At 43.6% G+C, this 13818-nt stretch overlaps 1 protein-coding gene and 1 long non-coding RNA gene across 2 annotated transcripts; one reads left to right on the top strand and one right to left on the bottom strand.

Annotated features, from left to right (window-relative positions):
* Nucleotides 1-5233: 5233 nt before the first annotated feature.
* LOC113140803 (uncharacterized) lies at nt 5234-8332 on the top strand. The gene is made up of 4 exons (XM_026324816.2): nt 5234-5411; nt 7049-7103; nt 7203-7562; nt 7755-8332. The coding sequence occupies exons 2-4, from the start codon at nt 7055-7057 to the stop codon at nt 8003-8005; spliced, it is 660 nt and encodes a 219-aa protein (XP_026180601.1). The 5' UTR covers nt 5234-5411; nt 7049-7054; the 3' UTR covers nt 8006-8332.
* Nucleotides 8333-9694: 1362 nt separating this feature from the next.
* On the bottom strand, nt 9695-10384 carry LOC117152763 (uncharacterized). The gene is made up of 3 exons (XR_004463301.1): nt 10191-10384; nt 9908-10062; nt 9695-9828 (listed from the first exon to the last, which is right to left on the bottom strand). It is a non-coding gene; the product is annotated as an uncharacterized LOC117152763 (long non-coding RNA).
* Nucleotides 10385-13818: the final 3434 nt, after the last annotated feature.

The following is a 13818-nucleotide window of genomic DNA, read 5'->3' as shown; positions in this document are numbered from 1 at the left end:
GACTGAGGACTCTGGTCTGTACCTGTGTTCAGTGGAGACAGGTGTTGGTTCAGACTATAACAGCTGTCGCCTCAACGTCACAGGTAAGTTGGTTCAGTGAAACTTTCCTCACAGATTCATTTCAGCAGCTTTTTGCTAAATAAGAATCAGAGAAGAAAAGTATTGTGGAAACTACAATCCTTCCTGCTCTGCCTGAACTGAACTGATTCACGTCCTTCTTGCAGAAAAGTTGTTTCTTCACATGAAAGACACAGATTTGATTTGTCTCTTTACAGCAGCGAGGGACTGGTCTGACCCTGAGAGAGAACCTGAGAGACCAGACGCAGCAGGTCGGAGATGGATCGTCCTCATCTGTGGACTGGGACTGACAGCAGCAGCAGCAGCAGCTGGACTGACTGTGTGTTACTGTTGGTTCAAAAAGGATCAGACTGGAAAAAAAGATGTAAATTTAGAGTCCAGATATATATATTGGGAGAACTTTACAACTCAGGTTCTACATCAGATGAACCAGTTCGTTCAACAGAATCAGACCAACCCTAAAGTCCATTTTCCAGCTCAGACAGAAATCAGTGGTTTGTCATTGGCTGCAGGTCAGAAAACTGCACATCAGGACACATCAGACAAACCAGCAGGTAACCTGAGCAGCAACTTGATGCTTCATGTATGTTCCATGTTTCAAAGAAGAAAACACAGAAAAACACATCTTTTCCTTCCTGTTGCTCAGGAAGTGGCCATAGTATAAAAGCCAGAACACACAGCTGATACAGAAAAATAATGGACCTGATGGAGGAAACAGCGTTCTCCATCTTTACTTGGTCCATTATTTTGAAAGGACTTCTCATCAAAGCTATTAGACAGATGTCAAACGTGCACTGTGCTCACTTTATTGGAATAATGCTGAGAAGCAGGTCTGACACATTCACCATATTTACAGAATCTCTGCTATTTCTATTGTAGCTGTTTCATTTAAAGCTGAGACTCATTTGTCATAAGAACATAGAACATTAATATTTCTGTCCTGCACTTGTCTCCTGCTGGATGGAATGATGTGTTCAGGTCTGTTGTGGTGCGTTCACTGACAGCAGAGGGATATAAGGATATAAGCTGGACTCACTGTGTGAGTGTGATATTGGAGTCAGTGCAGAAACTGGACATTTGGAAACAGATCAGCACTTAGCCAGCAGCTTCTCGTCTGTGCAAATGTTTGTTTTGTCTGTTTCTTCTTATTTTAAATTAAGTTGTGAATCAAGACAAAACTCCTGCTGCTTCATAAAGAGCTTTGGTTTTTGACTGTAGGAAAAGATATTTCTTCTCCTTCATGTTGATGCACTAAAAAGTCAAACAAAGATTGTTCCCAAGTCCTAAATCTCAGAGTCCAAGTCTCAAGTCACTGTGTGGGACTGAAGCTCAACTTCCCTGATGAAAGACTCAAGTCAAAGATCAAGATTTCAGAGGAAACACATGAACTCAGCTGTTTATCAGAGAAGAGGGGTCCAGTTAGACCATCAGCTCCTCTGACAGGACTGTTCTGGTGCCACCTGCTGGTGGATTTTGGGAACAGCTCCACAGGGAACAGCTCACACTGGTTTGTTTCAGTCTCTAATGAGAAATGATCCAGTGAATTATACTGTGCAACATCAAGATAAGGAAGGTGACAAATGCAGCCTGGATGACCAGAGGATTCAAGAAATCAAAGGTTAAAATGCAGCTGATGTTTGTGCTGCACTTTTTGCTCAACTGATGAATCCTCAAACTTCTACTGACTGATTTTCAGAATCCAAGACCCAACTTCAAACAGTGGAACTAAACTCACTTCATCCACTTCCTTCTTGGAGCCAAGAGCTGAACTAGAAATGTACTGACATTGTACATTCTACCACATTTGTGTGGTACTTTTGCTGTACTTGGACTGCACTTTGTACTATGTTTGGGGACATACATTGTACTGACCTGTGCCTTGTTCTAATGTGTTAGTATCATACCAGCACTGAAGATGATCTGTATTAGTTTAGAGTTTGGTTTATGAGGAAGTTTTTCTAAGTCCCTTCCTCAGTGCAAAGCAAATACATTTATGGTAAATAAAGACTCAGACAAAACTCCATTTGAGGTTGTGTGTGCAGTTTATCCAGCAGCAACACACCTGGGGGAGACCTGGACAGGCCAGACACCTGTGCACCTGAGGATCAGTGCAGAGGACACAGCATTTAGCTTCTCGGTCAAGCTAGTGCTCAGTAATTACTGCAATATTTCACATCCTCGTGTAAAGAAGTTTGAAGTTTGTCTCCACACAAGAATCATAGAAATCAAACACAACAACCAACAAAACTACACAAAATGACACACAACATTTCCTGTAACTGTGTAACCACAAAGAAACGATTCAACACGTTTCCTAATAACTGGGATTCAAATGAATGTTAATAGTTGGAAAATGTAAAGTGATATTTATCCTGCCTTCAACCATCTATGAAACCTTCCTCATACATTCACAGGTGGCAGCTGATCTCCTAAATGCTACATCAGGTGTTTCTGACCTGAGGAAAGCTGGTTCCAACTTGTTCCTCTAGGGGACTGATTCTTCCACAGCTACTGGACCCGGACTCAGGATCCAGCAGACCATCTTCTCCTGTCAGAGGAGACAGAAACACATGAGGTCAAAGGTTAAAGGAAGGAGGAAAATCTTTAATCACTAATGACTTTTTAAAGAAGATGAGATCCAACATCAAGTATTAAATGTGTTTTTCACATATATTAGGTTGTTTTCTTGCCTAGTGATCCCCGGAGTGCATCAGCTGACCCCTCAGTGTTGTTCCTGTAGTCCGGCTTCATAAGGAACCAACATCCAGAACTCATCGTTTCAAATCTGAGCTTCCTGTGACATCACAGATCAGTAATTAACACAGTCAGGTCCCCCCAGGGTCTTTGTCCCCCAGTGCCCCACTCATGGGAAAGGGGTTAACGTTAGCTGGATTAAGCCACTTTTCCGTTACACAGTTTTAGCTAGCACTACTCAGCTCTACTGGACTTTGGTCATTTTCCGTTACAATTTGGTGCCACCTAGATGTGGGCTGGGTCGTCACAGCACTGCGGCGCGGAACTATTGTCCTTTACGCGTAGGACCAGAGTGTTGTTTAGCGAGTAGCATTGTCCATTCGTCTCACCAAAGACGATGAAAACGGAAACACAAATGGTCGCTGGCTCTTTAAAAATGGCGGGTTTTATTCTCGCGTCGAACGTCGCTCACGATTCCTCTAGTGACGTCACTTCTTGGCCAATCACTGGCCCGCAGTTTGTTGACGTCACATGGTTAGTACCATCCTCCAGCTTCCTAAACCATCACTGTATCAACACACTCCTGGAGTCATTAGCTCAGGTGCTGTAAAGGTCATGACACTAGTCACTATCGATCCTCAGACTCTGAAGAATCCAATGGTCCATGGTTGAACTTTCTTTTTCATGGTAAAGTTCCTGGACGTCTGGGTAACATAACTAACCAGTAACCACTAAGTTCTGCATCCCTGCAGTTCTCCTGTATATTCAGGCTGTCTCAGTGTGTCTCATCATGTGATCCCAGACTGACTCCACACTGCGCAGATCAGGGCTCTGTGGGGGTCAGACTATCTGCTGCAGGACTCCTGGTTCTTCTTGCCACTGAAAATAGTTCCTTATAAACTATAGTGGGTTCTTTGGGGGCTTGTTCTGCACAATGAACCTGGCATCAATCAGACACCTGATGGTGGCGTGTGATAAGAATCTAAAACATCTAATGTGCCTAAAACGTCTGCACAGTGCTGTATATGATGACCCCATAAATGAACATTTAATAAACAATGTGCAATGTTTTTCCCTTTGTGCTTTAGTTATATTCTACATTGCCTATTAATTGATATGACATACACTTAGAGTGTCCAGACAGGAAGTCCTGATTCAGTCCTGTGCTGCTGAAGGTCTGGGGACCACTAGAACCTGGGAACAAGTAAAGGTGAAATACAAGAAGTTTCTACAAAATGGTAATATTAACTGTTAACTATATTAACTACATTTACTGTTTTTTACTCCTTTTTTAAAAAGACAAATGATGTGCTTGTTTGTTTATATCAGCAAACAGGAAAAAGGCAGAATAAAAACAAAACAACATAAAAAAAAAACAGGCAACCCTCAGACTTGCCAACACTGAGATCTTCCCTTTAGTTGGCCGAAGGTTATTTCAATGCATGCATTTGTCCTGGCTGCAGCTGCACTGTAACGGGTTTGTGGCCCATGGTTGGGGTCAGGGAACGGGGTCATAAAAAACTGCCTACAGGCCCCTGTCCCCAAGCAGGATCCCATCATAGTCACCTGTACACCCCAAAATCAATAATTACTTTATTACTTTTCTACATACAAGTTAATTACTTTATCACTTTATTAATTGTTAGTAATTAATATAATTTAAATAATATTTGATTTAATAACTTTAAATTAGAATAACTGCTGTAACAATTGAATTTCCCCTTGGGGATTAATAAAGTAGTCTTCTTCTTCCTCTTCAGACTCCTCATTTTCTCTGACACTAGTGAAGCGTTTGAAAGCAGCAGACGCCACAAACCGTCTGGTCTGTTCAGAAAAGCTTCAACAGAAACAACCGAGTCCAACGGTTCGTGCTCCGCTGCCTCTTCTCCCTCTTGGCCCTCTGGTAGTGGAGTTGGCTGGATCTTGTTGCTGCTGCAGTTATTCTCTGAAGAGCTTCATCAACTGCTCTGTGGTCATTAAAGACCAGCTTCTTGAATCTTGGCTCTAAAATGGTGGTTTCTGAGAGAACAGTGCTGGATTCAATTCTGTGGAACTTTCTGTCCATGGACGCCCAGAGAGCAGCCACTAACTCTTGTCACTTTCCCTGTGGTCACTCTGGTCTGATGCTCAGCTGTCACTCTCTGTACAGGATCAACATTTTGGAGGCTCTGACATAGCTCTCTCTCTGTCTCTGTCTCTGTCTCTGTGTGTGTGTGTGTGTGTGTGTGTGTGTGTGTGTGTGTGTGTGTGTGTGTGTGTGTCTCTGTCTCTGTCTCTGTCTCCCTCTCTCTCTCTCTCTCTCTCTCTCTCTCTCTCTCTCTCTCTCTCTCTCTCTCTCTCCCCGCCCCCCTCCTCTGAGACACCACACATATTTGAATAATCAAATGCGGCTCAGAGAGAGAGAGAGAGAGAAGAGAGCAGGGACTATTTATTGGGACTGACAGACTCCCAATCAAGAGCAGAGCGATGAGCGGGGCTTTTTAGACACAGACTCTCCCCTGGTCCTGAGTCAGAGAGTCTTTAACGTGGTCTGAGCTGAGACCTGATCCAGAGAGTCTTTTCAGACCCAGAGAGACTTTAACGTGGTCTGAGCTGAGACCTGATCCAGTCTGCTGCCGAGGAAAACGCTGTTCTTGAAGGTAAGAAACATGTTTGTGTCCATTCTCCTTCATTGACATCATGTATTGAGGCAACTCTGCAGCAGAAAGGCTTCAAATCTGCATCACATGTGTGAAGTTGGATCAAGATGCGCTTGGAAAAATCAAGTCAAGCTGAAATGTCCCGGGTCCATCAGTCTGCAGGTTTATGCTGGAACGGAGCAGTCAGACCAGAATCCAAAGTGTTCACCCTGGTTGGACTTCAACAGTCCGATTTCTTAGTAATTGTGGTGTAAACGCTGTGACCCGAACACAGCGGCTCCTCCACCTTTTCCATCACACAGTTTTAGCACTAACTCGGCTCGACCCGGTTTAGGTCATGTTCCATTAGCCATTAGCCATTAGCCTCGCTAAAGACGATAAAGTAGAAAAACTAAGGCTGTGTCCGGATGTCCTTTCATTTATCACCGACCGTCAACCCGCCACTTTTTAAAACCGGCAAAAATGCGGGTCTGGTTATCGGATGTGATGCTCTAGTGACGACTCTAGTCCGCAGTCCGTTAGACCCTCAGCCCAGAACATAGAACCTGGTACCAGCGACTGTCCCCTATAGGAAAACCCAAAAAACTGAGCTCCATTTGTGTCAGTTTAGTTTCTGTCAGCTCAGACCGAAAATAACATGTTGATGCAGAACTTTCTGCTGGAACCACCTGGAGAATATGCAAAAGATACTGAAACTATACAGTCAAAACTCAAAAAAACAAAAAAATCCCAGTGTGTCTTAGTGAAACGTGTGGGTGTTTTATTAGAATATTCTATATAACAAAAATTCCCCTTTCAAATGTCATATGACTTTAAAATGACTGACACGTTTTCTCTGTGTGTTTTCCTTAAAATAGCCAATATTTCTAAAGTAGTACCTGGTTAATTCATTTAATGAGAACACCTGTATTTCCTTAGATTGTGTTTTTAATGCAAAAATATGAATCAATTGTATTTGATAGTTAACTATTGTATAGAAATATAACTAGTTAACTAACTAACTAACTAACTAACTAACTAACTAACTAACTAACTAACAGTTACTTAACTGGACCGTACTGGTTGGTAAAAACAATGAAACCTCCAACTCTTGAGTCTAACTTAGAACATCAGGATGATGAAAGTCTTAGGAACACTAAAATGTCTGGGTGCTGCTCATTTTATATGAGGTAATAAAGTTATTACTAATGATTGACTTTGTTAAAGCAGCACAGTGGGTTAGTGGTTAGCTCTGTTGCCTCACAGCAAGAAGGTTCCTGGTTTGAAACCCATCAGGGGCCTTTCTGTGTGGAGTTTGCATGTTCTCCCTGTGCTTGTGTGGGTTTTCTCCAGGTACTCTGGTTTCCTCCCACAGTCCAAAAACATGTATGTCAGGTTGATTGGTGACTCTAAATTGCCCATAGGAGTGAGTGTGAGTGTGTGAGGTTGTTTGTCTCTATGTGGCCCTGTGATGGACTGGGGACCTGTCCAGGGTGGACCCCTGCCTTTCACCCAAAGAGAGCTGGGATAGGCTCCAGCAGATCCCTGGGACCCTGGTTAGGGATAAGGGGGTCTAGATGATGGATGGATGTTTTCAGAGAAAAACAAACTGCAGGTTTTTCATGTTTGTGACTCTTCAGCTCTGTCTCCTCTGACAGGAGAAGATGGTCTGCTGGATCCTGCTGCTCATCAGCCTGACCCCCTTTACCTGGGGTCAGTTTTTATCCACTAACTCAGATCAATTGGAAATCCAAAATAATCCAAGTTGTGAGTGTGTGTGGTCGTCACTTTCCCTCTGTGTCTCCTCAACAGGAACATTTGTAGTGAATGTGACACAGAGCTCCTATCAGGCAGAGGAGAACCACCACATCACACTGGACTGGACCTTCACAACCACAGCTCACATGTCTCTCTCAGCAGTTTACATCTTCTGTCAACTGTTAACTGAGGACAAAGACCCAGTCCTGTTTCATCTACATGAGGGTGTTGAGGTCCCAGAGTCTCAGGACAAACAGTTTTCAGGACGAGTCCAGTTTGACAAAGACGTCCTCAGAGAAGGACGAGTCAGACTTCATGTGTCCAGACTCAGGACTGAGGACTCTGGTCTGCACTGGTGTGATGTGAAGACAGATGATGGAACAGGTTCTGGCAAATGTCTCCTCAACGTCACAGGTAAGTTGGTTCAGTGAAACTTTCCTCACAGATTCATTTCAGCAGCTTTTTGCTAAATAAGAGTCAGAGAAGAAAAGTATTGTGGAAACTACAATCCTTCCTGCTCTGCCTGAACTGAACTGATTCACGTCCTTCTTGCAGAAAAGTTGTTTCTTCACATGAAAGACACAGATTTGATTTGTCTCTTTACAGCATCGAGGGACTGGTCTGACCCTGAGAGAGAACCTGAGAGACCAGACGCAGCAGGTTGGAGATGGATCGTCCTCATCTGTGGACTGGGACTGACAGCAGCAGCAGCTGGACTGACTGTGTGTTACTGTTGGTTCAAAAAGGATCAGACTGGAAAAAAAGATCCAGAGTCCACAAGTAGAAATGAAACAAATTACATCTCAGGTTCTACATCACAGGAACCAGTTCGTTCAACAGAATCAGACCAACCCTAAAGTCCATTTTCCAGCTCAGACAGAAATCAGTGGTTTGTCATTGGCTGCAGGTCAGAAAACTGCACATCAGGACACATCAGACAAACCAGCAGGTAACCTGAGCAGCAACTTGATGCTTCATGTATGTTCCATGTTTCAAAGAAGAAAACACAGAAAAACACATCTTTTCCTTCCTGTTGCTCAGGAAGTGGCCATAGTATAAAAGCCAGAACACACAGCTGATACAGAAAAATAATGGACCTGATGGAGGAAACAGCGTTCTCCATCTTTACTTGGTCCATTATTTTGAAAGGACTTCTCATCAAAGCTATTAGACAGATGTCAAACGTGCACTGGAAATAGAACAACACTGATCTGGATTGTCTCTCTGTGAAATAACTTTAGATTCATATATTTAGTTTTGTCTGTTTTAATTCATTCTGTGAATGAAGACAATAAAAGTCTGAACTGGAGTCAAATAAAATCAGTTTGTCCAATAAAGCAGGTTGTTGCTGTGAGATGATTCCACCTGGTGGTTTCTGGACTAACCTCTCTGTTCCTGGTGGCCTGGATCCACCAGCCTTTTGGTTCACAGCCAAACGGATCATTGGCTTCAGTGGCTTTTACTTTGAAGGATTTAGCTGCTTCCACTTTGCTCAACAAGGCTGCAGGACGACAGCATGACAGCCACACGCTCCATGTACAGAGCTGGAACTTCTAGAAACTCCAACATTAAATATGAAGGAAGGTTCACAGTCAGGAAGCTGTTTCTGCAACTCTCCAAGTCCTGCTGCTTCATAAAGAGCTTTGGTTTTTGACTGTAGGAAAAGATATTTCTTCTCCTTCATGTTGATGCACTAAAAAGTCAAACAAAGATTGTTCCCAAGTCCTAAATCTCAGAGTCCAAGTCTCAAGTCACTGTGTGGGACTGAAGCTCAACTTCCCTGATGAAAGACTCAAGTCAGACTACTGACCGATCCAAGTCCAATACACAACCACCAACAGGCCTTTTGGAACCAGGACAGGTCAGACCTCCTTGTACAGGTGACACAGCCACATCTAAACAACAACAACCTAAAGGCCTAATGGAGCCAGAACCAGACAAGTCAGACCTCCTGTTACAATATCAGGACTTTTAGCAGCACTGACTCCATCAACAACCACCAACAGGCCTATTGGAGCCAAAGCCAAAGGCCAGTTCTCTTGGCACCACCAGCCCAGCCACCTCTAATTAGGTGGAAATGAAAGAATTAGACATTAGACAGAAATGGAGAGACATGAGAAAGGACAAGGCCGTCACAACAAACACCTGATTATTGGTACAGACACATATGAGATATGACAAGACATTCAACATTACAGACAACTGATTATTGGTCTGCTGAGCTGTCCAGGTGATCTGGTCTGTGCCTTGTGCCTGAAGAGACCTGGGACAGGCTCCAGTAGATCCTCATGACCTATGACAACTGACAATGGACTGGAAATAATAAACTGGTTTTTGGTTTTTGTTCTGTTTATTTATTTATTTCTATTCTATGAAGGGAAAGTAAAACTGTTAGTGGGTCATTGTGGGCCCAGGACAACCGACCGTCGGTGGCCCTGCTAACAGGGTTCATGGATAAGACTGGTCTTCCTGAGCCGCCACACATTTTTCCACCTGACTGATCTAAAGGACAAGCTCACCTTTGTCCACGAGTCTTCAGGGCCCTTATGGATCCACGCGTTGCAGACCCGATGTCTGGTCTCGGTCCGACGTGGTTTTAAGGAGGCACTTTGAGCCTGAAGGCCTTGAAGCTCAGTCCGCCATGCGGCCACGCTGCTCTGCGTGTTGGGGCGTCACGCACCTGTAGCAGGTGCAGACAAACAATGAGGGAGGGTCGCACCAACAAAGTGTCTTTGCTAAAGAAACGCTCGGTGTCTCACCTTTGCCGGACTCTGGGTCCCTGGTCCTGCAGACACGGCTCTGTTCAGGTGAATAATGATCAGATCCACTACAGCCTGAAGCCACGAGGCTTTGTCAGGACGACCCCTCACGTGCAGTTCTCCAACTCAGCCAGCAGGTGTCGCTCTTCTATAAACTATGATCAGGTTGTTCAATGAAAACTAATGATTTCACTTCCTGCCATAAATCCACAGGTTGGACTGTCTCTCTCTGTCTGGATATTTCCAGGCTGTTATGGTCTAAACCAAAAAACACATGACCCACCTCTGCACAGCTGGAAGGATTTTGTGTGGATCAGCTGAACCGACACTTCATCATCTTCCTCTGCTGAGTGATAAGACGAAGCAAGAATCAAGTGTCTTTACCCAAACACAAAAGGACCTTTGTGTGCTGGGAAACAGAAAGTATTTGTACTAAATGTTGAAGGACCAATACATGGACTGCTTTAAAATGCTGACCTAGTCAAATCATGAAGGTGACTTATATATAGTTCACAAGTTCAACATGTTTCTGAGCAAAAACAGGAAACACTTCTATTTCAGGGCTGTTGTTAAATAAGTGTTGTTAGTTCATACTTGTTCTTCATCGTTCCAATAAAACGTCTTCCAGTTTTGTGGAACTGTTGCTTTAAAAGCAGTTTAACTTCTATAACCCATGAGCTGTTTTACCTTTGAAGACCCTTAATTCTCATCACTACTTAACACTTAGCATCCAATAGTCAACATTACCCTGAAGGTTGGATTCTGTCATCTCATGACTAGGTGCTGCTGAATCTTTCACATTTTACACATTGCATCTTTAAAATAATATGAAACCAGGCAGAGGAAAGACGAGTGGATCCATCACTCACATTTTAATATAAAAATGTAACGACACTTTTTACCTCTGAGCATTTCAGACCAGTGAACTAAACATTAGTGACTTACACATGAGCAAAGAAACACAGTCAACAGTCAGTTAGCTGAGCTAGCTTAGCTGGAAACTTGAACTCTGCAGCTTTAAATATCACAACTTTTCTTCTTTGATTCAAGTAGCAGATACTTTTCCTGAGGTCATTACAGAAGTACTACATGTACAACTTAACTTCAGTGCAACTTAAAGGATCATCAAATACAAATACATCGAGTCTAATACCTCAAAGTGTAAAAAATGCAGCATTAGTGATAAAATCCCTGTGGGACAGAACAGAGATACGTAAACTGAACTGCCAGCTGGTGAGAAAAGAAAATGACTTTAGAGAAACCTGCTGTCCTGCTGATGGTGGAAGGAGTCTTCTTCTTTAACATCCCAGCAAAGGTGGATTTTAGAATCAGTTAATAAACATGAAGGTGTTTTCTGAGCAATTTGAACTGGTTTGGTTTCTGGACTGGACTGAGGAACCAGAGAAATCTTTTTTCTATGAGCGAGAACTGAAATGAGAAGCCACATAGGCAAATGCTTCTCTTGCACTTGGACACAGAGTCATATGAAGCTCTCAGGCTCAGGAAACCTTGGTAGGTGTTCTGAGTTAATTAGCTGGTTAGAGTTTGACACCATGAGTCTCCAGCATTGAACTTCTTCACAATATTCTAATTTTCTAAGATAGATTGATTCTTGTCTTTACCCAGTGCTTTAATAGAAAAGGGGTCCTCTTATTCCTGATGAGTCCAACCAGACCTATGTGCTTCTTACAGAGCTCAGACTGTGTGTTCAGGGAAAAGCTGCCTCATGGACCAACAGGGTCAAAGTCTGATCTCTGAGACACTTTACACCACTGAAGAGGCGTTTACTGACACATCAGCAGGTTCAGTAAAACAAAGACTGAAGCAGAGTTTGACCAGTAGAACAACTGCTGCTGCTGCTGTCAGTCCCAGTCCAACGTAGAGACCGATCCTTCCTCGACTCTCTGGTTCTGGCCTCTTTGGTTCTGGTCTCAGAGGTCGGGGCCGATCAGACGCTGCTGTGAAGGACAGAAAGATGTAGTGATTTTCCTGAAGAGGAAGCTCTTGGTAGTTACTGTGCTAAGAGAAACAGCAGCTGTCAGACAAACTGCAGTTGGAGCTACTTTCTGTCTGTTTTCATTTTGTCACTTGGCTTTGGTGACGATCACACAAACAACAGACGATGTAAACACAACACAGGCAGATTCACCTGGTGCTCAACCAACTTACCTGTGACGTTGAGGCGACAGTCAGCATAACCACTACCACCACCTGTCTGCACTTCACACAGGTACAGGCCAGAGTCCTCAGTCCTGAGTCTGGACACATGAAGTCTGACTCGTCCTTCTCTGAGGACGTCTTTGTCAAACTGGACTCGTCCTGAAAACTGTTTGTCCTGAGACTCTGGGACCTCAACACCGTTACGTAGCTTCAACAGGACTTTCTCATCAATCGTCCTTTCACAGAAGATATAAATGGGGGTGGAGGAGCTGGGAGCTGTGAAGGTCCAGTCCAGTGTGATGTCGTGGTTCTCCTCTGCCTGATAGGAGCTCTGTGTCACATTCACTACAAATGTTCCTGTTGAGGAGACACAGAGGGAAAGTGACGACCACACACACTCACAACTTGGATTATTTTGGATTTCCAATTGATTTGAGTTAGTGGATAAAAACTGACCCCAGGTAAAGGGGGTCAGGCTGATGAGCAGCAGGATCCAGCAGACCATCTTCTCCTGTCAGAGGAGACACAAACACATGAGGTCAAAGGTCAAAGGTAGAAGGAGGAAAATCTTTAATCATTGACTTTTTAAAAGAGACAAGATGCAGCACCAACTTTTAAATGTGTTTTTCAAATATCTTTGGGTGTTTTCTTGCATAGTGTTGTTCCAGCTTTGTCAGAAACCAACATCCAGAACTTCTCGTTTCAAATCTGAGCCCCCTGTGACATCACACGTGGGCTAATTAACATATTTAGGCCCCGCCCACAGCAAAGAGACAACTCTTCCTAAACTATCACTGTATCAACACAGTCCTGGAGTCATTAGCTCCAGTGACTCCATATAACTGTCTCAGATGCCTCCTGTGGTTGCATTTCACTACTTCACTCCTTCACCACAGCTAAATTCTATGACGACACTCAGACCCATTGGTGAGCACATGGGTCATGTTGATGTTGGACTAAATAGCTGACATGACGCTCACTGAGCAGCTGTTTTAACACAAGTCACTGAATAGGAACAAACAGCTGCATTGGCTAAAATAATGAAGAGCACACACAGTTTGAATGATGTTATTAACTTTAAAGCTGAAAATGGTCTTAAAGGTACAGCAACATACGCACTGACGCTATAACGAGACGCTTTTTAGAGAGAAAACTCGCTGCTCACTAATATCAGCTAATTCCTTCATGATGCTGAAAAGCCAGAGGGAACATGCAAATATTTACATGTTTACAGGTCAAAGTGAGGAACACAAAGTTTAATAAAACTCAGCATCAGCCAAAGTCTTTGCCAAAGGACTTTCTACACCAAGATGCTGATGGTTCCTGCCTGTTTGGTTTATGGGGGTAGAAAAGGCGTCCAGAAAAAAACAAACAAACCGCTGCTTTTCCTGTCTGTTTCTGCGAAGTAGAGAAGTAGCCCGGTGCACAAGCACTCCCGGGACGAGTACGCATGCGCGTGTACAGAGCGGATGAAACCGTGCCTACTGGTCTCAGCTGTAACACAGTCCCTGTTCTTGTTATTGCGCACTCGTACCGGTTTTCTGTCCACCTGCTGCTCAGCGTCTCTAAAGGCTGCTCCGGTTTTCTCTCGGTTCGAGACGCTTTGAGTTTGTTTCCCCTTTAAAAACATTATTTAATAGAGACTCGTCCTGATTTGGGTCCTGAGACTTTTCCTTCTCAGTCACACCTTCGTAACAAACACAGCTTTGGATTCTGGTCTGACTGCTCCGTTCCAGCATAAACCTGCAGAC

The sequence above is a fragment of the Mastacembelus armatus genome, chromosome 18, assembly GCF_900324485.2.
Source record: "Mastacembelus armatus chromosome 18, fMasArm1.2, whole genome shotgun sequence".
Lineage (NCBI taxonomy): Eukaryota > Metazoa > Chordata > Actinopteri > Synbranchiformes > Mastacembelidae > Mastacembelus > Mastacembelus armatus.
This window is presented reverse-complemented; position numbering and strand designations above follow the sequence as displayed.